Source organism: Nasonia vitripennis, chromosome 4, assembly GCF_009193385.2.
Source record: "Nasonia vitripennis strain AsymCx chromosome 4, Nvit_psr_1.1, whole genome shotgun sequence".
In the NCBI taxonomy this organism is placed as follows: Eukaryota; Metazoa; Arthropoda; class Insecta; order Hymenoptera; family Pteromalidae; genus Nasonia; species Nasonia vitripennis.
The window spans coordinates 18,993,093-19,020,251 of NC_045760.1; the positions used below are offsets into that span (position 1 = coordinate 18,993,093).

Below are 27,159 nucleotides of genomic sequence, written 5' to 3' on the forward strand. Positions count from 1 at the left end.
TTTCTTTAATTGAGTAATCAAGCCTTACGGAGAGCACAGTGTGTACGCCGCGGATCTGCACTGTTCCGCAGAGCTGTATAACGGGTCGCGTCAGGTCGCGTTCTCTCTTCCTCTCTCGCCAAGTCGCCGTCAACGCCGATCGGTATAAACAGTCTACAGCATTGAGGACGGCGACGGGGATTTATATTTTAAAAACACGATAATGTACAGTGTTGCTTTGTACGCGTAATGTATGTCGCTCACATGGGCTTTTTGTATGGCGGATATCTGTCTACGCGTCGTTTTGAGTTATAGAGATAAGAAGGTCCCTTTGGGGGCAAAAACCGGCAACAAATCTCAAGGCTTGCTTTTTTACTGTTCGAAATTTGCGAATCGTTTTATTCTACAAATACGAAACTTTTTATTTGAGTGAGCATTTTCAAGCTTATTTAGCGGCTCGTTCTGCATAAATAGACAGGTTATATTATATTTAAATTGCTCGAAAAAAAAACAACGGTACAAAGTGGTATCATATACATTATATACCTATCAAATGCTTTATACTAGTCTATCGCTTGCATGCGCTAATTGACATGATAATTATATATTACCTGATGATGTACTGATCCATCCCTTTCTAGGCGGTGCGTATAGGTATTAATCATAAAATTTACTGCAAAGACTTTTAGATTATTATTTTATAGAAAGTTTAAAAATAAAAGGTTCAATAAACATCGGCTGGTACAAAAGTTGGCTTCAAACATACATTGTTTTAAAAATATATTTAAAACAATGCCGTGAGCTTAATTAATTATTCATCGGGTTATTCTCTTTTATATCTCATTATATCTGCGAGTACATTTTTCATTAGTATCACAGAGCATGACCAGCATAATGCAATCCTCATATTCTTATACGGCGATTCGCAAGCGAAGCCACGTGTTGCGTCAACTCCTGCATTTCAAATTTCCCGCCGAGAAAATCGCACGCCTGGAGTTTCGCAGTACTACGCGAGTCTTCTCGAAACTGCAGCTCTAGTACACAACGGATATATATATATATATATATATATATATATATATATATATATATGCAATATCGCTTAAATATCGTGCCTTCGAGCATCATTTCAGGGAAAACATCAACAGCATTCGACCCGTAAAACACCGTTATCTATTCGTTATATCAACGCAGAACTCGCGCGCGCACACAATGAAAATTTGCCACCTCCACGGCTTATAGCGGCATTTGTTTGTATATGTCTATATACACAACTCGGCAGCGACACGCCGAAAACCGATTAAAATGCGCACTAACGAATAAACAAACAAACAAAAGAGCTTCGATACATCAACCATATTTTCAGCATAAGCTCGTCCTTTAAGTATACGTTTGCAGAAAAAACAAATTCAAGACGATCCCATAACCCTAGTTCGGTCGTCTCAGTAGCAAATCGTTCAAGACGTTTGATTGCATCCTTAAAAAAAAGCAGAAAAATCATGGCGAACGGCCCGAGACGCTCCAGACCCAGCCATAAGTAAGCGACGTATACAACTTATCCTGCATTCGAATCCCTCGCACATAGTATACACGGCTACATCCTGTTGGTTATAATACTCGTATAGACGAGCAAAAGCGCGTCTCCAGCATACGTATCATGGGTACATACCTGTATACATAGCGCATAATTCGGCGTTGAGTCACGTGGTAGTTAGTGTAGCGGTGGCGGCGCTGCATCCACACAACTCGCCGCTCTCTCTCTCTCTCTCTCTCTCTCTCTCTCTCTTTCTCTCTCACTCGGAAGTGACGCGCGGCGCGGGGCCAGAACAGTCTGTGCCTGTTGGTGTCCTTCTCGCACCGCCGGTGAAGATCGCATAGCAGCGCCGTCGCCGCCGAGCTCAGTTCGGCATCAGCGGACACAGCGTACGGCCGGAGAGAGAGACAGGAGCCATTAGCCTCGTCCGAGACGCATACAGTTGCACGCACACCTACAACACACATTGTCGACTCCGCTCCTCTCTCTTGCGCGCGCGCGGCTCACGTACGTGTACAACATCGTCGCACACGCAGAGAGCCACCTAAAAGCGCTGCCATATTCCCGAGGCGCCCGAGTACTCTGCCGACAACTAGTAGGCTCCCGTAGTTTTAAGTGAATATTATGAGAGTGAAGAACGAAATGGACGACGACGAAAAGGGGTAAGTCGTTGGAACAAGATTCTTTCTCGCTTGGCTTGCCCGATTCCGCGGGACTCGCCATTCCTTGGCCATTTGTCTGGCCTCGTGTCTTACTTTTTTTTCTGCGGCCGCTTCAGCGCGTATGTGCATGTGTATAGCTGGAAGCGTCGTCCCCGAGAGGAGAGGCGCGTCCACGCCGAGAGGTCGAGCATAAGGTGGACGCCACCGCCACAAACCGGCGTTCGTTCTTCCACCTTTTGGCTTCGTTCTCTGTCGCTCTCTCTCCCTCTCGCTCTCTCTCTCTCTCTCTCTCTCTCTCTCTCTCTCTCTCTCTCTCTCTCTCTCTCTCTCACGCACACAGCTCCGGAGAAGAGAGAGATGGAGCCTCTTTCTTTCTTTTCCGGGCACGCTCTTAACTCCCCGAATCTTCTCCATCGAGAAAAACGGTCGAACCGGTTTTCGCCTGTATACGTGTAATTTTGTAACAACTAGCAGCCGGCTAACTGCGTGTACGCCGTTTGCATTTCAGAAAATTGTTCGTTGGCGGCCTGTCATGGGAAACGACTCAGGAGAATCTCCAGCGCTACTTCAGCCGCTACGGCGAAGTCATAGACTGCGTCGTTATGAAGAACAGCGAGTCAGGTCGGAGCCGTGGCTTCGGCTTCGTCACCTTTAGCGACCCCTCCAACGTCGGGCTTGTGCTCCAAAACGGACCCCATCAGCTAGATGGACGCACGGTGAGTAAGCCTTTACCTGTCCCTTTCCCCTCCAGTCAGCGATGCCACTTCTTCGAGGCCTTTATCTCACCTGGCCTTATTTCTCTCTGTTTCTCTCAGATCGACCCCAAGCCCTGCAACCCCCGTACACTCCAGAAGCCCAAGCGCAGCGGAGGCTTTCCCAAGGTCTTCCTTGGCGGGCTGCCCAGCAACGTCACCGAAACGGATCTCAGATCTTTCTTCCAGCGCTTTGGCAAGGTCATGGAGGTGGTCATTATGTACGACCAGGAGAAGAAGAAATCCAGAGGTGAGATTACCCTGCTTCTAGATTATTATATTTTTTTTTAAAAGAGAGCACACTTGTCATTTTGAAAAGTCATTACTTCCGTATTTAAGTCTACGGTATTGTTATATACTTATTCTAAGGTTAATTGTATTTTATGAGTTTTCTTGTTTTTCATTCTTATTTTTTTTTTCAACTCCTTTTAAATTCAGCCATGTGCCTGAATTTATGCATTTATGTGCCTCGAGTCTTGCCCTGGATATAGTGCACATTGACACTTTGATACATATTTCTGGTTTACCTTTCTCGACCGGCATAATTGGTGCATAAGTTCAACACGATGATTGGCTCCATTGGATATACTTCATTCATTTTATAAACAATGCGCACATTTAAATTCTAAGTGTAGCTTAAGGCATAGAGTCAGGCTATACTCTTAAGATATTTATAATTATTTATGTGTAATTATATGAGCTAAGATAAACTGTGTTGTACTTGTAAATTTAATCAAAAGAATGATTATTATCTTTATAAAATTAATAAGAATATGAATACTTTCGACGCTGTGTATATGTAAAAATAATGATTGTTAGTGAAAACTTTTCGATGGCGGTGGTGTCTCTAATAATTAAAAAAAAAGATTTGTAATTGCTTCGATGAATACTCGACGGACAATTTTTTTATATACGTTGTGTCGCATTTGGATGGCAGGATTTGGCTTTCTCAGCTTCGAGGATGAAGATGCAGTGGACCGATGCGTTGGAGAACACTTTGTCAACTTGAATGGAAAACAGGTATAGCATATATGCACGAAACGACTCTATACTTATAACTTAATGAATACAATAAGCTCATGAGGCTGCAACGATGTTTTGGAACGATTATTGATATACATATACATGTAAGATAAGTTATATTTTAGGTAAATTTAAACTTACTGTACACTTAATTATCATTGTATAAGAGTTTACCTTAAGTTTTTGACTGTAGTAGACAATAAGTTCCTTTAAACGTATGTTTAATATAATGTACTTATTATGCTAGATTTAGATTCTATTTTATGACTATAGGTATTATAGTGTCTTATGTTAAAGTTTCTTAAATTTAATTTTACATACTTTTAGCAATTTTTTTTCACAATTTAACTAATAATAAAATAATCTAACATCTTCTTTGTGGTAACTTGAAGAACGAAAAGAGAACGGAAAATGACGCAAATCTTTGATCCCTCGCAAAGTTTTGCGTACACCGCGATTCGCGCGCGTTTGCCACAGTTCTGTCTACATGCACTGGCTCTTTTGTTCGCAGGTTGAGATTAAGCGCGCCGAGCCACGAGACTCGTCGAGCAAGATGAACGACACCCATCAAGGCCAGTGGGGTCCTCCCCAGCAGGGACCGCCAATGGGTATGGCCGGAAATATGGGTCCGATGGGCGGACCTAACGGACAGATGGGAGGGCCGATGATGGGTGGACCCATGGGACCACCAGGTAACATGATGCAGCAGTACCAGGGATGGGGTACCAACCCTCAGACCGGTGGATATGCCGGCTACAGCACTCAGTACAACGCTCAGGGTTGGGGTGCACCACCAGGACCACCGCAGCAACAGCAGATCCCACCACCACCACCTCACCAGTGGGGCAGCAGTTACAACGTCCAGCCAGCTGCAGCTAATCAGGCTTATGGAAGCTATGGTCAGTCTCAATAAGCGAGTTCTTGCTTCTTTCTCTTTTTAGACTAAAATAGAAGCGTAACCAGTGCGACCGGGATAGGCCGGCAAGGGGAGCAAAATTGAGGCACTGGGAAAACCGAGATTGCCGCACTATCGCCTCGTCGGCAGGTGCGCATGCGCGGGTCCTCTGCGCCTATTGGCCGAGTCGTTTCAACGTTGTTTTACACTTTACACGGTGTCGTGTTGGGTCGATCTCTCAGGCGTTTATTCGCAGTGCCGCGATTTCTTCCGTGGATCTTATAAACGAATGTTCCCAAAAAGTTATTTGAGGCAAGAATTTAATATATCACTGCAATTTGAACTACTAAACAGCTTGTCAGGCTTATCTATAAACATTTCAAAAATCAATATGATTGCCAATAATGCAAGTATATCTGTTGCATTCATGCAAACGATCTTTTGTTTTGTCGTTCCTCCTCCTTTCTTTATCTATCTCTCTCTTCTTGAAGAATAGTTAAATGTATACTTTTACTAATAACACAGCAAAAGATAATTTTCATCCTGTCCAATCCTTATCCATCCTGCTTGGAGTTTGAAAAATTAAAGGAAGAAGAAGTTTAAAAGAGTGAAGTACTTTGCTGCCCCCTGAAAAAACTAAGTGGAAAGAAAAATACAATAAAAGAAATGAGAACAAAGAGAGAAATGGATAATGATCTGTTCTTCAATGTATGTACAAAGCAGCAAGGGTGCTTGTTGAGTTGAAAAGAGAAGGGGGAATAGAGATAACTGGCAGCCTTGGCTAAAGTTAGGAAGGGAGGAAGGCTGTTGTAGAGTTGCAGTTGGTGAACTATGTTTGTGTGGTTAATGATCGCAGGTGGGCCGGCAGCGGCCGCTTCAGGGGGCTATGGGCCCACGGCGGGTACTGGCGGGGCTGCGGGAGGAGGACCAGGAGCTTCCTGGAACTCGTGGAACATGCCACAAAATGGCCCTCCACCCGGGCACTCAAGCCAGCCTCCACCCCAGCCCCCTCAGCCTAACTCCTCGCAGCCAAACTCCAACTCGAACCCCTCTGGTCCACCGGGTGAGTCTTCAAGCTCAGTCAAAATCAATGCAAATGCAACCTAGCCTCCAAGTCCAGCTATCCATTCTCCAAATCCCCCAAATCTTTTTTTATCTCTCTTTCTCTCTATGTTGTATATTTACTGTATTTCATCTGACTGCAATGATAGACTTGAGATTCTTTAGTGGACCAGCTTCTCTTAACTCTCTCTCTTTCTCTATACTATTATCCAATCAGAAAATTCCAAACCATCCACCAGCTTTCTTGTACTTAGCCTTTAGTGCATCGCCCAGTTGTCCGCAGCTTCCTATACACTCTGTTTTTACTTATTATTACTGTACGACGCCAAACGTGGTCTTACTCCATTCGGATCACATTCTGCTTTATGTCTTGAACTATAACACGTTTACCTAAATGCATCCTTCCAAAATCATATCTGGATATGCTGCACGTCACGGTTATCACTTTCTTTTTCTCTTTACTTTGTTTTCTGTCACACACTCACACGATCTTCTTTATTCAGTTTTACATTCTTACATTAACACCACGTTTTTGTTACGTTTTACTGGATGGATCATAATAATTAACCTACCTGTTTGTACTTGTAAACAAGTAGGCTTTCTCTAGAATTTTTCAGATTTGGGCAATTTCTTTCTTATCTTGTAAACTATTTACTTAATAGGCAGTGTTTTAATCATAAGTTTGATCATATAGGTGATATTCAATTGAATTTTTTTAGTTGTCTATGGTATTTTCTTTCTGTATATCATGCAAACATAGAGACCGCCACATTGCAGCTCTCCTGGGTATGGTGATAAATTAACCTTGCGCATCAAGTTATCCATATACTGTCTTTATTCGTTAATCGAAGACGTAGTTGACAATGCTGGTACTACTAATAATGATAATCAAATTTATTAAAAGTTTATTTAGGATTTAGTCAAATTAGAACAACTTAATTGGTTAAAACGCACAAAGGAAATATCATGCATTTGTAAAAAATAGTTGGTAGCTTAGGATAATGCATTTCCTGTCAACCTTCATGTGCTTTCTCTCCCTTCTTGTTAGTAAAAATAGTTAATTTTTCATCAACAATGACAAACCTGTTTTGAGATAAGATCAACTATACTTGAATAACAGAGATGCCAAGGAGGTACTGCGCACATAATCAGTAGATGGTAATGGGTTTTTCAATGTTGATGCCACATCTATAGATGTTTTAAAAGTCTTAAACATTTGCTTGTTCATTGTGTGCCTGAATTACTTTTTCTGTTTTTACGACTTTGTTTTACTTTTCTAAGAGTTACAACAATACATACATACATATATTTATAGATAAAGCTTTGAACGAGCGCAAAGGCTCAACGAAGACAATTTTCTTATTGTTTAGTTTGATAAGGAAATAAAAAGTTAGCAGAGCAGAAGAAATAGCGCAAGGGAGAAAGAACATGATCAGTAACGATCGTTTGTTATTGCAGGTGACATGTACTCAAGACAGACGAGCGGTTCAGGAGCGCCGGGATCAAGCAGCAGCTCGGCCAAAACGCCGGACTACGCCGGCTACACCGGCTACAGCAACTATGCAGACACGAGTTATCCTCAGCGTTCTTATCAGGGCGGCGAGAGCAGCCAAGGTGGGTATGCCGCCAGCGCTCCTAAACCCGGCCAGCAAGGCTTTGATTTCAAAGAGTGGCCCACCTCATGACCATTTTAATTTCAACCAAAATTTCCGTCTTCACGGACCTGACAAGCGCCCAAGGCTTTAAGGCCTTGCTCTCGTGGGTTGTCCATTTACTTTTGCACTCTCGGACCTCATTCGCAACCTCAATCTACCAGCTGAGCAAACCTTTTCAACTCAACTGTCTACGTCTCTCCCAGCAGCGACCAACGTCCATCAACTTGATAGATACTTTCAATAACTGTTCACGGCATTTCAGATTATTACTATACACACTCACACATCTTCCTCCCTATACATCTACATAAAGACAGTCACACAAACGCGTCTTGGGCGCGCACTCACACTCACACACATTTACACGAACCTTTAAAGCACACTGAATTTACCTGACCTATGACCTGATCCGATCCTAACGAACTTTTGCCTAGATCACGATTATGTAATATTATAAGGAGCTCAAAAGACAAAAACAAAAATCATGTGTCAAAGAAAGTATAATAAGTAGATGTAATGTTATAACGCTGTAACGATGTAATGATTAAAATAAGATAAGGTAAAAGGTCAATTGTGTATATGATGAACAATGTAACGTTAAACAATCGAACGATCGACGCGAAAGTTCGCTAGGATTTCATTTAAATCAATAAGTACTTTCAACACTTTCAACTATAAGTAAGACGTTCGCGAACAGTCGCGTCGAGCTCTGAGTTAAACTGGAAAAGTTGAGGTAGAAATTCTTTTTACTGGCATGCAAAGCGTCAAATTTCGATGAAAACAAAGAAAAACAAAAAAAAAAATAGTCGAAGACGAAGTTTGATCGCTTGCAAAAACTATAGCAATTTATATTGTACGAACAAAAATATGATGGGGAAAATTCAAATTATGCAAGTTAAACGTAGAAATATTATCGTCGAGATCAAACCGACAATAGACCACCCATGGTGCAAGCGAGAAAGCCCTACGGCGCTGGGACACCGAGGGCAGAAAACTAATCATGCTTATATATGTCGTTTATAGATTCTGCGACCTTTAAAATTAAATGAAAAATCCTAATTGGACGGAAAAAAATTTTAAAAACATAAAACTTAAAAAAATACCAGAAAAGTTGAATTTCTACAATCGAGACGAAGGAGCGATCGAAAAAAAGAAAAGAGGAACCGACGACGAAGGCGATCACCGCAGTGGCCCTAACGCTAAACCGAGAGATGGACGAGCCCTCTATCTTTTTAAAACAGATATCTTTTAACATTTGTTAATTTTTCACTACTCCATGAAAGCACAATTGTATCTGAAAAAACTCACAAATCAAGTTCTATTTAAGTGCATTATTCTTTTGATATTGAACCTCTATCAAATTGTAAAATTTGGTGCTCGTGTATCTCTCAACGGCGATGTACGTTACAATAGAAAAAGAATTACGAGTTTAATATTAAAAATTACTTTTAGAATGAGACAGATATGGCGAGAGTGCATGTGTACATGTGGATGGGCATGCAAGTTGATGAAGTTATGATTGTCTGAGCAAGAGACAGAGAAAGAGTGATAGAAAGAAAGATAGTGAGAACGAATGTGAGTGTCAGAAGGTCGACAAACTAAATTTAAGCGACAGGTTCGCAGTATCGAGACGACCAACCCTTTACAATCAATACGGATCTACTATTGTGTAGTAGTTAATAACGAATAAACAGAAAGAAAGAAACGACGAATTAATAATGCGGTTATATAAGTCAATATCATAGGCCGACTCTACCAATAATTAAATAAACTATTCGACAGTAGTGTAACATACTTAGATCTAATTTTGACAATTGTGTATGCGTGTTTGTAAATCAACTGACATCAGGACATGGGTTCCTTCGTGATCTTTTTTTAGCCTATTTTTATCGTATGTCGTAATTTTACTTTTGTATGCTGTACAAAATCGGCGCCTGTATACTCATTTAATAAGTTTCTTGTCTCTTTTTCCTCTTGTTTTTTTTTACGTTTTTTTTCTCGAGACTTTTATTCTCATATATTGAATATCATCATTATTATTATTGCTATTATTATCTATTACAACTATTTTCCTACTTCATGCGTTAGTTGAACTGTTAGCAAAAGTTTATTTTTATGCACAAGCTTAATGGAAAAAAGAGACGAGAGAACAGGAGAATCGTTGCATATAAGCCTTCAACTTCTTCATGCGAAATGTAAATTAAAAACCATTTTTAATCGTCTCGTTGGATTTAAGAAATGAACTGATTTTTTTAATTTATATATATAAATATACATATGTTTTACCTCGGTTTTGTAATAGTTATTAATGATTAGGCATGTTGATGTAAACATACATCATTTTTTTATAACGAATATTATAATATTATTATGATCATTGTTATTGTAATTTTATGGTTATTATTACGATTATTCCAACATGGACTAAAATACTTATAGCTTTGCTATGGCTATTATTTACTATTACAACTATAACTGTTATTGTGAAAAACTAATCTATCGATACTGTACAACAAGAACTTTTGCCATTTATTATTTGTGCCTTGCGTATATATTTTTTTTATTGACATTCTGGTTTCATAATAATGATAATAATAAATAAACGGATTTAGAAGATAGATTTAACTTTAGTTCTGACTCTCGCTCCTCTCCGGAGAGTTTCCTTTTTGAGAAACTACTGCCGGCGTATCGTTATATAACGTGTATTTAAATTATTTTAATATTTATTTTTCTGCTTCTCTATAATACCCCGAGCCGGACATTTTCGAAGCCTTCTATACACTATATAGATTATACAGAACTGACATGTTTCAAATGATTTGTTTTCTACTAAGAATAAAGATAATAATGATAAACGAAAATTTAAGTAAAATTGCGTCATAAGTCGTAAGTAACTCGATAAACTAAATAAATTTAATGAAAAAAATTATTAGTCACTACTAATACTAGCCAGAGGCACTGGTGTTTTTGGATAATGTTTAATTGGCTTTTATTAAGAGTACATCAATCTTCGTATGTAAATAAAAAAAAAATTAAGTAAGAAAGAAAGTAAGGAAGAATAGTTTGAATGATCTCTCTTCTCTCCGACTTGATAATCAATCGATTATATCTCGAATTTCAGTGACCTTGATAAATAAGAATTTTTAATAATAAGTCTCGTTGATCCGAGAGCTTTAGGTGTAATTTGAAGCGATGTCGCCAGCTTTAAATAATTACGTAATGAATATAAACGGCGTAGGGCACAAATAATAAGGCAAATAATATTAAAAAGTAAAAGACGAGTAAGACGAGCGTATAATTAATGAATTATAATATAATGATTGACGGATTAAAACGGATAAAGGCGTTTATTAAGGCTAAACAGATGAATATATTTATACTTGAAAATATCATTAGTATTTTTCGAAAACGGAATGAACACAGAAACTTATATTGACTTATCGCTGTAAAAGAATAGCTCTTAGGGAAAAAGTTAAATTTTTGGATTATTAAGGAATCGTTTATTAACTACTATTTGGCCGCGTCCGCGTCGGCTTGCTCTCAGGGTTGTTAACTACTTTTCTAATAATCTCTCTTCGGTTTAAGTCGTTCGTTTTTTATAAGAAATACACCACTCGCGGCTTTTGCTCATGTATAATGTATAAGCACAGACACACTCGCAAAGTATAAGAAAACAAGCAAACATAATAGAAATTAAAACAACTGTGTAAGAAAAGACAAAATCAAATATCGATTGCACCCTAATTAAGTCGACTGAGAACCCCTTAGACGAGGAGAGTTTAATTTAAGAATACATATAATTATGGAGACAAATTTTTTAGAGAAAAAACAGGCAACGCTTTGCCTCCTTCGTTGATTAATGGTTAATAAAGTTTTAAAAGCTGCTAATTCTTAGAGAAAAGCAACAAAACTGATAAGTCGTAAAGATTTAAAGTTAATGATAAAGAAACAAATCGACAAAATTTTTAGAGAAGACAAAAATAGGCATAAGAGATTAATGAAAAGTAAGAGAGCGAGAGAAAGAGAGAGCGAACGAGCGAGCGATTGCATGAGTAAGTGAAGACATGTTGTGTTTGGGAATGAGAGCGAGCGAGTGAACGAGCTGCACTGAATAGGCTGATCAATACCAAGCGCGCCAAGCACATCGAGTTTTACGTTTAATTATATCGTGATAATTAGTCGATCGGAAATACTAAATAGGCTCATAAAACTGTAAGTACCTATAATAGTACTCGATGCGCAAATTACCAGGAGCAAACGAATGTCAGATCGCATGGAGGATTGAATGCGTTTGTGCGCGCGCGCGAGAGAGAGAGAGAGAGAAGTACGGAGCGAAAGAGCGGGAGAGCAAGGGATAAGGGAAGATAATAGAGATAGGAAGAAAGTTTTTTCGTAAACGATAAACATAATGTCAAGTTTATATAGATTAAATAATTCAATCGGGATTCCGCCAAGAATGGCCCGTTCAATAAAGACTGGTTTTAGCGACTAATTAAAATACAATTACATAATTATCTATACGTATATGTCTTATAGAGATCGTGAAATCAAGTTCTTTACTCTCCTATATACCGTTCACTCTCGTAAGTTGATGATGAGTTTTACTTTTAAAATAATAAACTATAAACGATAAACGCTAGCGTGCTCTCACTTCTAATGTAATTTAATACATTTACGGCATAATGAGACAAATTTTGCGATAAAGCTATGCTTCGGTGATGCTCGTGATAAAACGATGACGATGTTCATGATAAGGATACGATGTTGGATTTTTTCTTTAAAGTATGGTAATTAATAACCGCGCGCGGTGACTGTAATACTTTGAATACGACCAAGTCCGCGATTTGTACAAACGAGTTAAACGCACGATCCAGTATGTATCTAATTTAAGAATTTAAGGAATCGAGATAAAAAAGCCAACTAATAAGTATAGAGAAAAAAAATTAAAGGCCGCATTCTTCTCTCGCCCGTCCCACCTCAGACGGGCAAGGGAAGAGCTTCGATCGTTGCTTCTTGCGCTCCTACGCTCTCCCTTGACAGAAATTTTCAACGAGAGACAAAAGAAGGTTGCAGGACATTGCGCAGCACGCTTCTTCTACTTCTTATACATATATATATATATATATATATATATATATATATATATTCGTGCTGTAATAAATCGTATGACTCGATCGGATTTACTACTCCTACATACATAAGTATACATACATATATAAATATATGTATGTGTGTGAATACTTTGCTTTTAATTCTTTATTATATAATTTTTCTCTAATTATTATTATTATTATTACTATTATTATTACACTGTTTAAACAGCTCATTTTTTTCTTTCTTTTTAAATACACATATGATCCCTCGGTTTAGCTATAAGACTCTTTGTTTGTGTTTCACCTCGTCCTTTCATTATTATTAACCTTCGTATATATGCAAGATAAACGAAAGTCAAATGTAATTCTAATATTACTATATATATATATATATATATATATATATATATATATATATATATATCAATCTAATATGTATTTTTCATAAGAGTGATGATGATTTTTAATATACAGCGCTTGAAACATTTTACTATAACTATATATACATATTATAAATTACTTTTAACGAACAAGTACATTCTGGGAATCGCTTGAGTTATTATTAAACAGAAGAAAAAAAGGAAAAAATATACGTATTATACACACAGAGAAATGAAAGCATGAGAAACAGCTATGTATTGTCATAATTCCCGAGCTCCTTCGATGATCTTTCCATACCAATCTCTCGTCCTTGTGTTCACGTCGAACCGTCTATATTTGCTATATCTCAGTTTTATATATTTATATATATATATATATATATATATATATATATATATATATATATATATATATATTTATATATATATATATATATATATATCCACTGCCACACGCGGTATTTCCTTAATTGTTATGACTTTATGCAATTTGTCGTTATGTTATACGTATAGCTCGCACAAAATCATTCGTTCGATTATATTTCATCGCAGCACGCGTTTCCTCACTACCGTCTGTACCGTATTATAGAGGCTTTAAGGGCCCTTAAGCAATCTTTTGATCGATCTTGCTTGGAACTTCTAATTTTGTTTTGAAAACGTCATAACCGTGTCTCAGTTCTTGTTTGTAATTTCGTTTTGGGAATTCGTTGATCGATATAGGCTAAGTGTTGCTTTTTTCTGGTATCTACTTTCGTTCGTTTGACCTGTTGCTGTTATTAATTTGGAAAACAAAGTCGCGTTCGCTGGAATAGGTGCATGCTTCGTCGGACTCTTGCGCGTTAATTCATCGATGCCCGTGCGACTGACGCTAATTTTTCTGCAGATGGATAGAGGCATATTGTCCGCCTGAAAAGCAACTTTAGACGAAAGTTTGTATACGTGCTTCTCGCTAAAATCTTCCCTCATTTTTCGCGTTAGTTCAAACGATTTACGTTGTACATTTAATTGTCGTTAAAGTTGGAGTCGCGATGCTCTGAAAGATCTCGCTCGACGAGATTTCAGTGTCGGAGCGTGAATGCAATTATCTGTAATTTAAAATAGTTAAGGAGATTTAATTATAAAAATGCAAAAAAGAATTTAGCGCGTTATGCAATGAGAGGGTGATGCTAGCGTGACCCCTAAGAAGTACTGTAAAAATATCATAGGTAATAAAGGAATGACAAGGAAAAATAATAAAGGAAGGACAAGAAATAAAAAGGAAAACGACGATTTATGGTTAAATGATAGAATCCCTGACGAAGTTCAAAGTACTTGCTGTACCTCAAAGACTCTTAGCGCTTATGTCGTCACGATACAATGAACGCGTGAAAACTATTCGACTCCATTTCGTTGCTCTTGTTACACTTACTTCATCGACCTTAAAAAAAAGACTCACACCCGACAGTCTATTATCGTTATATCACAATTATTTTCCTCATCAGTAATCGTTCCCTATGCTATAAATGCGTGAAAAACAAATCGCAGCTCTCGAGAAGATATTGGGCGCGGTAAAGCAAACGAACAATTTGTAATTTTCATTGACATATAGCTATATTGTTATAATATGCGAGCAAGCGACTGGATCAGTATGATACGTTATTATATGTGTATATACACACACACACAATATACGGAATTTTGGTAAACTGACTAAAGATTTAATATATATATATATATATATATATATATATATATATATATATATATATATATATATATATATATATATATATATATATATATAAAGTAGTGAACAAATTATGAAATAACGTCGCCGGATACTAAGGATACAAATATAAGAGAAACATTTTTAGAACGACTAAATAAGTCTGAACATAACGATCGATCTCGGGATATTATATAGAGTAAGGAAAAACACTGACTTTTTCGAGTGCGAGTTTTATTTCCCACGCCGTCAAAAAACGACAACAAACTTTATACATATTAACCGCGATATTTAAATACAAATGTAAACTGGAATCAGGATGAGAGTATAGGTGTTGCCGTTTATTTTGGAATCTAGAAAACTGTTAAGTTAAGCAAGTGTGATTTAATTCGATTGAATTAACATTAACCTATAGTTTTAAGACACAAACTGTCTCCACATGCTCTCGAGAAACTTTTCTACCAAAACTTACATATTATCATCGACGCGTACAGACACACGAACATAACACACACACACAAATATAAATATCATAGATTAACGAGAGTTGAGTGTGCAGGCGAGTTTCTCAAATCTTTGTGGAAAAATTTTAAGCAAAAGATTAAAAAGTATAGTTATATGGGTAATGTTTATTATCATAAGTATGAAATTAATCGAGTACATAATATTTGGGTATACGTAATAATAAAAGGATCAGAGATAATTGACAAACGCAAAACAAAACGATACATGTGTTTCTTGGCGCCGTATATTATACGTTTTTAGTATGTTTTTTTCTAAATATCTATATCGCATATATGGAGGTGTGTGTATGTGCGCATATATATATATATATATATATATATATATATATATATATATTAAAACGAGGGTCCAGGTGGACTCGATTGTGGTCAAATGGTGTACTGCATATATGGACAGAACTTTTCGCCTGACAAAAAGGGTTAACAATTGATTAATCGATACTTAAGATATGATAATAATAACAATAATGATAATGATAATGATAACAATAACGCTAATAATAATATTAATATTACTACCTACTATTAACTATACGTTATCACTATTACGATTATATATATATATATATATATATATATATATATATATATATATACACATAGCTATATATTAATCATAAGTTGACACGATAAATAATTATAGTGAGTACGATATAATGTTTAAAAATAGAGATAAAAAACAAATGGATTATTCATAAATATATGCTATGGTATAGATGATTATGAGGACGATAATTAAATGGAGAAAAAAAGATACTGAAGAATACACGAGATCTTATCTCTTTATTCCATCCTTTTCTCATGATCCTTTAGATCCCAATCTGAAATATCTTTTTTATTTTTTGTCTCTTATACACAAAGTGATAGTTTGATAGTTATTAGCGTGTTAAGTATATTTAAGTTTAAATTACAACCATTAATTTTAGTTCTATAAATCAAAACGGCGTTATAGTTTTGTTATTGTGCTTTAATTTAGTTTTTGATATTATTATTTCTTATTACCTTCAAGGTACTTGAAATATATATATTTTTTTTTAATTATCATCTTTCGTGATGCATAGCTTTTGCTATCGCAGCGCAAGAAAGCTTTGCTTCGCTCGTAATATAATAAGTTAGCTTGTACTTATCTATACACGAGCGAGTTTGTTGGCAAAATTAACAAAAAAATAATCAGCTCTCCCCGACTACAATCAAATTTCAACGGGTTGAGGTTCGACGCTATTTACTGGAAATCGAGTGAACGTTATAAGACGAGTATAATGCACGCTTGCTGCTTTAGACATCTGTTGAGAGATTGAAAGAGTCTATATTATGTGTGAAAGGAGCAATGCGAAAGAGGTGGTCCACTGCTTTAAAACGAAGTAGTGGTTGATAAAATAAAATGCAACGATAACGCAATAAATATTAATGTTAACTACGAGATGTGCTAAAGGGAGAACGGACGGAGGAGAACTCAATGACTTTGATTTGTCGATCGTCCCTGACAGGAGGAGGAGGAGGCCACAGCAGCAGCAGCAGTGGTAGAGGTCCAAACGGACCAACCAGCAGCAACAACGACTTCGTCGGAGGAAACGGAGAGGTGGGACCGGCCACCGGCTCTGGCGGACCCCAACGGACACACGCGCTTACCAACAGCGGCAACAGCTACCATCCGTATCGACGATAGAAGAAAGTTTTTCATGCCTTATTCGCTCATTCCGATCCATCCGATTATACACGTCTAATATGGCTCTCATACTATTAAGTACGTTAATTAAGGCAGGTCTACCTCGATTGTATAGCTTTAAGTAAGTAAGTTATAAAGTATAAGTCAATTGTATGCTGCAATAAGTTGTCGTTTAACTTTTATCATTACTTTTTTTATTACTGGTTGGTATAGCTACTTAGTACAATTGATATACATATAGTAAGATATGTGTAGGTTTGTGTAAGAGGCTCGCCTGAGCTGACACATTAGTACGCGTAGATTACATCAGGGCGACTGTTTGTTGTATACAAAAGAGATATGTATATGGGTGAGAATGCTTACATGTAGATCTACGTAGTCACAAGAGAGTCAAATTGAAGTGAATGAAGAGACAATATTCAAGCTTAATAAAAAACGTTGTACTAAACCGAGCGCCACGTGTCATGTGATCACAATTACATCATACGTACATCTCTATATTTATATACGTTATATATATATATAAAATCCAAGCATTAATTGAGGTTTGCGAGTGTAAACGATCGAGTACTCGCATCACGGCTCCTCGGGCGAGTTGAAAATTGCCCGAGTGCCTTTGATCAGCATCGCGGGGTAGTCCAGTCTGGCAGTGCGAGCGATGATATTGGCGATGCTCGCGAGGCTGGTCCTAGCGGCTACGTGCAACGCCGTCCCCTCCTGCTGGCTGCCGCTGCCACCTTCGGCTGCCGAGGCCTCAACATTATTAGGCTCGGAGGCTGCGACGAGTAGACGACAGACATGACTGTGGCCCATCTCGGTGGCCAGCTGCAACGGCGTCTGCATCTTCTGCGTGCGTGAGCGAACGAGTTTATAAATAGTTACGAACTTTGAGGACCTATCGTGAGCGCGCGCGCGTGCAATTGACTATCGGTTTATCAATGAACGCACAAAGCCGCTGGGCTCGCGTCAAGAGTAAAGTTATTAAGGTGTCACGCGCACTCTGTATCGACAGAAGCGTGTGTATAGCCTTTTACTTAACGCTGGGAAAAATTTCCTCAAATCAGAGTGTAGGGCGCACTGATGCGTACAGCTCATTTGGTTACACGCGATTTTGCGGAGGTAACTTTATTGACCCATTTAATTATACGCACTTTACAAGCGTTGCATGAATAAAATCAAATTTCTCGTTGCTTCTGTTGCTAACGCGCGTTAAAATATAATTAAACGCGAAAGTGCAACGCGTTCAAATTTAATTACGCGTCCAAGCAATATAGGTATATCGTTGCTTCGCGCAAAATCGTGATCTTTTTATAACGCGTATTATAAAAGGAGTAGCTGGAATTCAAGGTGCGCTCTTTTCATAAAACTGCGATCGATCGACCGTGTTCATCGGATGTTTTTATACCCACTCGACGGAAATGTTTGCTTTACTCGGAGAGCTTGCGCTCTTGGAAACGCGAATCAAGATAGAACGGAAAAAGCGTTGTTCCAAATAATCCCCCACTCGGCGATATGCGTTGGTTCGAAATCGATCAAATAATAAAAAAAGAAAAAACCAGTCGTCACCGACTCAGTACGATAAATCCTGTAAATCTCTCACCGTGTTCAGCGCGTTGAGCGAAGCGCCAGCGTCGATGAGCATGTCGCAGGCCTGCGTTTGGTTCATCTGAGCAGCTAAATGCAGAGGTGTATTGCCCTCCAAACATCGACTCGCCAGAGCTTGTGGTCTCTGCTGTTCGCGTTCGAGTTCCGCGAGGACATCGCCGAGAATAAGGCTGCAGCCGAGGCTGGCGGCCAGGTGGAGGGCTGTGTAACCACGGCGGTCTGCTGTGCGTAGGAGACTCGTTCTTTCCACGCCAGCGGCGCAGCGGCTCAGAAGCCAAGCAAAAAGGCGACTCTCGCGGTTAGCCGCGGCTAGGTGGAGGGCTGTGTTGCCTTCGTAGTCCTGCTGACGAGCAGAGGCGCCCAGTTCCAGGAGGCAAGAGGCGGCCTCTTGTTGACCGGTTGCACAGGCGTAGTGCAGGGCTGTTTGGCCGCGCTGAAATGGTTATTTTTAGTGTTTGGGGGTTGTTCATTTTTTCTTTTTACGCAGCTCTGATCTGCTATGAAAAATCCTTTCAATTGGTTTTTGTTTTAGGGAAGTCCCCACTAAAAATTTTAACGAAAATGTATTATTGAGCATTTTTTTAACTCGGAAATTAAAAGTTTAAACACTTATTTTTAAGCCAGCTGATACGAAAATAATCTAGTTCAATCAAAACAAATCGCAAAGCGTTATTTTACAAGCTTTTTTAAAATCTGACAAAGTATATAAACATTGTTTAAAACGCGTGACTAACGTTACGATTTGGCTTACGACAATGTAACGTAATTCTTTTATTCCTGTGGTTCATCTGACAATCGCAACAAATTACTCAATTATTTTTACCTTGTATTTACAGAAGTTTGAAAGTAATTCATATTTCTAAACGACCAAAAGTAAACTTCTTTGAACTCGGTGTATTTTTTTTTTTTTTTTTTCAAGATGTTGGTTTCTAGTCTTCCGGTCCAGATGCATCAAAAGCATATAGGATTATTTACACTCGAATCCCGCTTTAAAGTTGAAACTAAATTCTTTTTCAAAGAAAACACGTCGACAAAATTACGAATCGTCTATAATTTATACTTTTATCATTTTTTTTTCTCTTAAAAAAGAGTTGACCGGATGTTGTGAAGCCGTTAATAAAGCGATTTGATTGGTTGAAAAACGAATATCCGGTATGAATGTAGTTTCGATTTTGAACTAATTCTAATCTCAAGTTAGCTAGTTATTGAAAATTGCAAAGTATAGCAAAGGAAAACATTTAAAACCTTGCAAACTCCTTGACTTTCCAACATCGTTTTTTTTCTACGAGCAATATGCTGAAAATAAAAACCCCACAGGTAAATTTTTCATCCTCAGCTCTCTAGATGTACTAGAGAGGGGTGACGAGAACACAATACACTCCTTTCAAAATATGAATCAACTTCCGCGTCCTTTATGATGTGAAAACTCGCGTCTTCTGTCTTACGATCCGCGGAATGATTAACTCGACTCCAAGTGTCATAAAACACATCTTAAAAAAGTGTTAAATGAAAGCGTTAATTCTCCTAAAGCAGCCCTGTCTTGCATAAAAAGTCCATAAAAAAGTTCTTCCCCCTTATTAAAAGACCGCGCGCTTCATTCCGAAACTAAAACGCGCTTTTTAATTACTCACCGCCGCAGCTCGTACTTCACACGCGCGCGCGCGCATATAAAGCATAGCAAAAAGAAGCCCCATAAGGTCTTTCGGCAAAAAAGTAATTCATGTCCGGGAAGAAAAAACCTTCACCGCAAATTACAATGGCTCACCTGATCGCGGGCCTCGATTTCGAGCTCAGGCAAAATCCTGGCAAGGGTCTGAATGGCCCGAGTTTCGCCAGCCCTGGCCGCGTGATGAAGTACGGAACAGCCGTCACAGTCCCTGGCGCGAGCTTCGATCGCCGGGTCGAGGTTTGCTCGGCTCAGGATGTGCTCCAATAAGGACTCACTACAGCCGCTTGAACGCGCTACCATCATCAGAAGTGTTCGGTGCTTCTGAGGAAGGAGATAAGTGATTATATAATTGTGTGCGCAAAGTCCTCGAGGTGCTTTTGTGATTCGACTTGCGCGAGTGAACTTTGTTGTTCGAGTTGCCGTGATTTATGAGCTTTGGGATAGTCCTATAATGTGCTTGAATTGCGCGCGCGGGAGAGAAAATTCGAAAAGTACCTCGAAAGCTGCGGGACGTATAAATAAGGCGAATAAAGGAAGTTTTTTACGGAGTTAGTTTGGAGGCCGCGAGGATGTTGCTTCTTTTGAAAAATAGTACCTTGCAAGATAAAAAACGTCGCTACAGTTATTTGAAAAATATATAATAGCTTATTTTAACATCAGCATATTTTGAAGCTATTTTCTACGTCATTATGCAAGAAACTGAGGTTTCTCTTTGTTCATTCATTCGTTTTTTTAAATTTTTTTAGCCAGTGTTTAAATTAAAGCAATATTTACCTCTTTTATCCAAAGAATCAATTTCAAACATATTAAGATATAGGATATAGGCTGATTTAAAAAATGCTTCACTTTTTACGTCTTTTGCTTCCTCCTAGAGGAAGCTTTGTAATAGTAAAGTTTTGAGTTTCTTCAAAACTTCTGGAAAATACTTTTTAGTGCGTTAGAAGTTCAAATCAAGTGTTTTTGGAAAATGTCCGTATGGATATGTGTGTGTGTGTGTGTGTGTGTGTGTGTGTGTGTGTGCCACTGAGAGAAAAGAATCCTTGTCGCAAAGGATTTGCGACTTAACCACAGCTTATTTTTCATGTATTTGCTGCAAACGAAAATTTCTTCATAGTAAGAGAAGAATTCTTAACTATTACTCGTCGGCACGCGAGTACGCGAGGCGTCGAAACGTGTCGGCTGCAATCGGAGACCCGTACATGCGTTTATACTATTTCACGCGCGATATGCTTTTTTTACGTACCTGGAAGAAAGCATATTGATGTACAACATTTAAAATACCGCAGGGTTTGTTCGATGAAGTCGAAGATTCTGTATGCATAAATACTTTTGTGATTGTTTCATGCACACAGAAAAGCGGGGTTATGCGTGTAAGTTTATATTCGTATGATACCTATCGTGCTATGATTCGAATATATTGTGCAAAAATCTTTCAACATCGAATAGTCTCAGAGCGATACTAAATGATAATAAGAAGTGAAAACAAGTAATTATAAAGTGCTAGTGATTTTACGTTGACGGAAAGAAAGTTACGAAAATTCAAAAATCTGAAAACCTAACTGTTAAGACGCTTGGATTTGTCCATATTTTAATCCAATTTTCTTAACAGTTAAGAATTCTTCTTTGTGTCAAGGATTCTTTTCTCTCAGTGTGTGTGTGTGTGTGTCGATGTGTGGGTGTGTGTATGTATACCGTAATATTTCTGGAACTACTTTGTCAATATCAATAAAATATGACATGCATATTTTTGGATTCTGAATTCGGGAAAAACAGTTATTTTTTAATTTCTTAACTATATTTTTTATGGCCATTTTTTTGATTTTTAAAAAACGCTATTTTGCGTTATTTTCAAGCATCCCATTGTTACAAACAATTCTGCTATAATGCATTTGAAAGAGAATAAAATTACCTACTTTTCCTCGTTTGGTGCTCGGGATTGGCCGCTTTGTTCGGCAGATAAAATGAAAAAGGCGATTTTTTTTTTTAATTCATATCTCTGAAACTAAACGTCATAACCTCGCGAAAAAAATTATGCCAATGGGTCACGTGTCAAACTATGCCCCATTAAAATTTCAAGTGATTTGACTACTTATTTTTTCAGTAATAAATCGAAAACTGAATAACATGAGTTTTTTTTGTGCCTCGATTACGGACGCAAAAAGGCCTTATTGCACTTGAGATTTCGGGAAAAAGTAGATATTTTATGTGTTTTGGCTAAGTTTGCACAACTTTCAAACCCCTATGGTTTGTAAGATATCAAGGTTTCAATATTTTTTTGAAAATTTTTTGATTTCTTATATCTCTAAAACAATATAGTCAAATGCTTAAAAATTTTATTTGGTGATTCACTATAAAAAAAGCTATCTGCTGTTAAAATTTTAAACGATTCCATCAAGCGGTTTTCAACTAAAGAGCTAAAATGTAAAAATCGTTTTCTTGAAAATTGCGCGAGCGACTTATCTAATGAATAACCTGCTGTTTTGATGGTTAGGTTGGTTAGGAACACATGTAAACATGCGTGAATTTCTGTGAAAAAAAATTGACGACAGTGTTCGTATTCTATAATAAGAAAACAGAGGGGTCTGCAAACTTTTGGACAATGAACTATCCAAAATTTTTATTAAATTGTGTATCAAAAATCGCCTCATACATTAGCAAGCAGATATATAGATATATTAAAACAATATTTTATTTATTGGACTTATAAATATAGTTGAAGGAAGCTAAGTGCCAATGAATTTGGCAGCGCTTTTTTTCTTCGTATTCGAGGCCCGAGTAGAAATATTTTTCATTCGCCGTAAAATGTCGAAGGCGTAGGTGAAAAGGAATGTTGCTTCGCTGTAAACTATCCTTGAAACCCACAGTTTCTCATAATAAAATGGAAAAATACCTTGTCAAGTGCCGAGGAAAGGGCTCCGGCATCGAGTAGTACGTCGACGGCATCTTGTTGTCCGTACCACGCCGCCATGTGCAGCGCTCGCATTCCAAACTTGGCGGGAATCAGATGAAAACGAGAGAAATTACTCAGCGAAAACGAATGCAACGGCTTTTAAAATTAATCTGGGTATTTGCACGAATACATGCAACACTTCAGCACTTTTATTTTATCCGCTATATATATATATATATATATATCGGATCTTTCAAAGTGATTCCATTTTTGTCAGGTTCCGATAGATGGAATTGTACGTAGAGGAAATACTTTCGTTTGATTGGCATTTTAATCCCCGGTGAATGGGTACAGTGAATTTTCGCTCTGGAATATTTTCGAAATCCCGGTACTGTTCGAACAAAAGAAGCGATTTTACTACAAAGCTTTTACGTGTTTTGAAAAGCGTGATTTGTTTAGATCTTGCAGCGATAGAGCGCCGTTATTATTGGTTTTTCGAATATTCAAGATAAGGCTCGCTTCTGCCAAAACTCTTCGAAGCGATCCATCTCAATAAACTTTTCGACTATATACAACCTATAGTGTTACACGCGTCACAATTTATGGCCACGTCGATATACTTCATATTCTTATCGGGTCAACATAATTGAGTGACTGCGGGAGAGAACTTACAACTTCTTTCGGGATTTATACAATATCCCAGTAACTCACGAACATCCACTTCAACGAACTGCTCCAATTTGCACTACCGCGTACGTATTTTATTTCGAAACCCCTTCGACATAACATTCGAAGACCGCCGTCTCGATCGGAGCTTTAAATACTTGAGGGGATTAATGAAAAATTCAAAGGAATATCTTGACCTCTTTAGCCGCGTATACGTAAACACAAATATACCCACCTTGTCTTTAGCTTCGACATCGCAGTCGGCTTTGATCAGCAAATCGAGTATCTCGATGTTGCCGCGCGAAGCCGCCAAATGGATCGGAGCCCTGCCGTACTGCGCAATACATGCAAACAGTCCTCCTGTCAATCCTCTCTCTCTCTCTCTCTCTCTCTCTCTCTCTCTCTCTCTCTCTCTCTCACTCTCCCTCTCTCTCTCTCTCTCTCTCTCAAAAGTCATGCTTGATCTACAGCTATAGCAAGTAGTGTAATGTATACTAAAATCCATATAGAACGAGAAGAATTACGTTGTTCCGACAGTCGACGTTGAGGCCTTCCCTGTCTTCCAGAATCCTCCTTACCGTCTCGGCCTCATTGCTGATGACAGCCTCGTGCAGTAGCAGCTCCTTCTCCATCACGACTCCGGCGGCGGCTGAAACATGTATCGACACCCGCAGCTAGTAGCTATACATTATGGCTCTCACTCGCTCTCGATAATTGATAATTCGATTCTCTCCCTATCTGCCTCTCTGCCTCTCCGAACTTACTTCTGTAAACTTTAGTCATATTTCTCTCTGTCGCTCAGGGTCATTCAGGATGACTGCTGATCGGCCGGCCAATCATTCTGCCGTGTCTATAGCTCTCGGCGGGGCTGCTCTTCATCTCCCAGCCTTCCGTTGCCTAAAATTAACGAAACTTTTACATATACGCGGTCACACACATATGACAAGATCGATCCAGACGCTTCATTACTTATCTACGACTATGTATGTATGCGAGAGCTTTCGCGCCGCTGCGGAAACTCGATTGTTCCGACGCGCGCGCGAAAGTGAGAGAGAAAGAACGTTTTACTGCTCGGCTGCGCCAATTTCGGGTCAAAAGTTGAGAAGTTCTTTATCGGACTGCCGTGAGATTTGCAATTTTCCGAGAGCTATTTTTAGAAACGCGCTCGCGACGATACCTGTGTTTTGCCTCTCTACTACTATATGACGCGGTAGTCCGGATACGACTCGGAGCGCGCGGTTTTACATCCCTTGCACGCATGAGCTTTGATTTGTTGCGAAAGTGAACGTTGCTTTGAATGATTCCCATTTACTTGCTACAAAAAGCGTAGACGTTCGTTTGCTACGGCAGTGAGCTCCAAAAGAGCTGAAATTCTATTTAGAAAGCAGATAGGCAAATTCACTTCGGGCTAGTTCTGGAAAGGTACAAAAGAGTCAATTGAATATTACCTACGCGTTGATTCAACAGAACTACGGGAACCGCTTATTAAAAAACTTTACCAATTTTCTCCTATAGACATTCTAAAGGACGATGTCTCGGAATGCGCAAACTATGATCGTTAAATTTTCGAAAATCTTAAGAGGGACGATAGAGGTTTAAAGAAAGTAGTTCTTGCGCTTCTTTAAACTCTTGAACCTCTATTTGCCGAAAGAGAAACGACAGCTGCTCCTCAAACATCTTTGAAACTTGTCGACATGGCCACTACATGCTTACTTTGTTTTATCTTTTCGCCGTATTGTCTTTAATTTTAAGCTAATATACGGCATTGCAGATCATTATACTGCAGCTATACTTAAACTATTTCGTCTCGCAGATTTTCTTTCTCTGGAAACACGTGCGTATCCTCTCGCATTAATTTCTGTGTGCATCTGATTTCAAACAACTCTCAACTGTGTAACGACGCATGTATACATACACCACACGTACATACATACTTCATTAAAATTCACGCGCGAGGAAATGCTGTTATTGTTCAACAAATTGCAACGCAACAGAAGCTCGTTGAGCTGATTAAATGCAAATTAATAATTCAAATGCGCATTGCTTCATACCGAAATACGCGTGTTGTTTTGATCGAAATAACATCAAACATCGTGAATACAAGTAGAATTGACATGAAATTTTGCTTTAATTAAAATTTAACTAACGTTTTAATTAACCGATTCTCCGATTTTAAAGCGACTACTGCCCTCATTATCCGCGTTGATCGCATAGCGCAATTAAAAGACGCATCCAAGGCTTATAATTCCAATTAATCCCCCTTTGTCCCCAGAAAACAAAGACTATTAAAAAGCAGGTACTCGCTTTTTAAAAACAGTTTACGCTCCTGAAACTCATCTCAGCGGTAACAACGAGACGTTCCGTCCGCCTCTGAGAGCTTTGTTGTACACATCAATGCGAAATTGATCGTCGACTTGGTGATCCGACGCGCGTAATCCACGCAAAAGACGTGTGAAAATCATCGGAAGGCCAAATGCAGTATAACGTCAATTAATGAGTCAACTGAATGAAGCATCTGCATTATAGTATTGGTACTCGCGTAGATCAATACATTTGACAACGAATGAAATACCACTAACCTATTATTATCCGTCCAGCGCGTATGTATTAAGCGGTCGCTAAACAAATTGCGCGCGATCCCCATTCCACTTGGTTGCTCTCTGGAGAGAAACTCACCGGGTCGAGGGTTCGTATATACCTGCCATACTGCATGCCGACGTCGGTCAGCTGACTCTGGATCTTCTCAATATTCGATGAGCGCGATCCAACGGCTGCAGGCGTTTGTAAATTTACTTGATTTGCTCTCTTTTATCCGACTACCATGCGCTTATTCTGAGAGTAAATACAGCAGCTAGTTCAAAGCAGAACGTTAAAGTCCAACAAGCAATTTCGCTAAATTATTTCAAAACGCATCTCCGGCTTCCCCGATAAAACCACTTTAAGATTCTATTAGCGCCTCGCGGAAGGCTAAATATAGCCGAATTAAACATCAAAAGCGAACATCACCGCGCTAAGTAGTTTAATTTTTGAAAAGCTCAGACGCTCAATTTCTCATAAGGCTCTCGCACAGAGCAGTGTGCGAAAATATACAGTAAAGAAAAAGAAACGCGCGCTATACAAAATGACATACTTTAACACAAAACTTCGTGGATACCGAGGCACAAAAGTGTCTAAACTATAAACATCTTACGCAGCTGTAGAGACACAAGCGAGTTCACGTGCACCCGGAGTTTAAATGAGTAAGTAAGGGCGGAGTCAATGTGCGCGCGGATCGCGTTGCCACCGCCAACTGCAGAGTTCGGCGGTGCAGCAATTCGTGCAGCCTCCGACGAGACGCAGATATATGCCGCACAGGACGCATGCCCGTACCGACAGTGTCTATACGTATAAGGAATAAGC

At 38.7% G+C, this 27,159-nt stretch overlaps 2 protein-coding genes across 10 annotated transcripts; one reads left to right on the plus strand and one right to left on the minus strand.

The window, feature by feature from the left end:
- Positions 1-1,295: 1,295 nt before the first annotated feature.
- LOC100119283 (heterogeneous nuclear ribonucleoprotein 27C) lies at positions 1,296-17,383 on the plus strand. 5 transcript variants are annotated; one of them, XM_031928812.2, is made up of 8 exons: positions 1,296-1,516; positions 2,684-2,891; positions 2,991-3,177; positions 3,865-3,947; positions 4,462-4,849; positions 5,702-5,908; positions 7,366-7,521; positions 16,752-17,383. In XM_031928812.2, the coding sequence occupies exons 1-8, from the start codon at positions 1,479-1,481 to the stop codon at positions 16,928-16,930; spliced, it is 1,446 nt and encodes a 481-aa protein (XP_031784672.1). In that variant the 5' UTR covers positions 1,296-1,478; the 3' UTR covers positions 16,931-17,383. The 5 variants fall into 5 exon arrangements, with proteins under 5 accessions (XP_031784672.1, XP_031784671.1, XP_031784674.1 ...); XM_031928811.1 differs by lacking the exon at positions 1,296-1,516 and adding an exon at positions 1,856-2,175; XM_031928814.2 differs by lacking the exon at positions 1,296-1,516 and adding an exon at positions 1,857-2,175 and having other exon boundaries at positions 16,697-17,383.
- LOC100678511 (serine/threonine-protein phosphatase 6 regulatory ankyrin repeat subunit A) lies at positions 17,102-27,072 on the minus strand. 5 transcript variants are annotated; one of them, XM_032599008.1, is made up of 8 exons: positions 26,459-27,065; positions 24,525-24,657; positions 24,285-24,409; positions 23,996-24,094; positions 23,095-23,193; positions 20,301-20,525; positions 18,531-18,968; positions 17,102-17,776 (listed from the first exon to the last, which is right to left on the minus strand). In XM_032599008.1, the coding sequence occupies exons 2-8, from the start codon at positions 24,541-24,543 to the stop codon at positions 17,507-17,509; spliced, it is 1,275 nt and encodes a 424-aa protein (XP_032454899.1). In that variant the 5' UTR covers positions 24,544-24,657; positions 26,459-27,065; the 3' UTR covers positions 17,102-17,506. The 5 variants fall into 5 exon arrangements, with proteins under 5 accessions (XP_032454899.1, XP_008205616.1, XP_032454900.1 ...); XM_008207394.3 differs by having other exon boundaries at positions 26,340-27,065; XM_032599009.1 differs by lacking the exon at positions 23,996-24,094 and having other exon boundaries at positions 26,340-26,531; positions 26,891-27,053.
- Between the last annotated feature and the right edge of the window lie 87 nt (positions 27,073-27,159).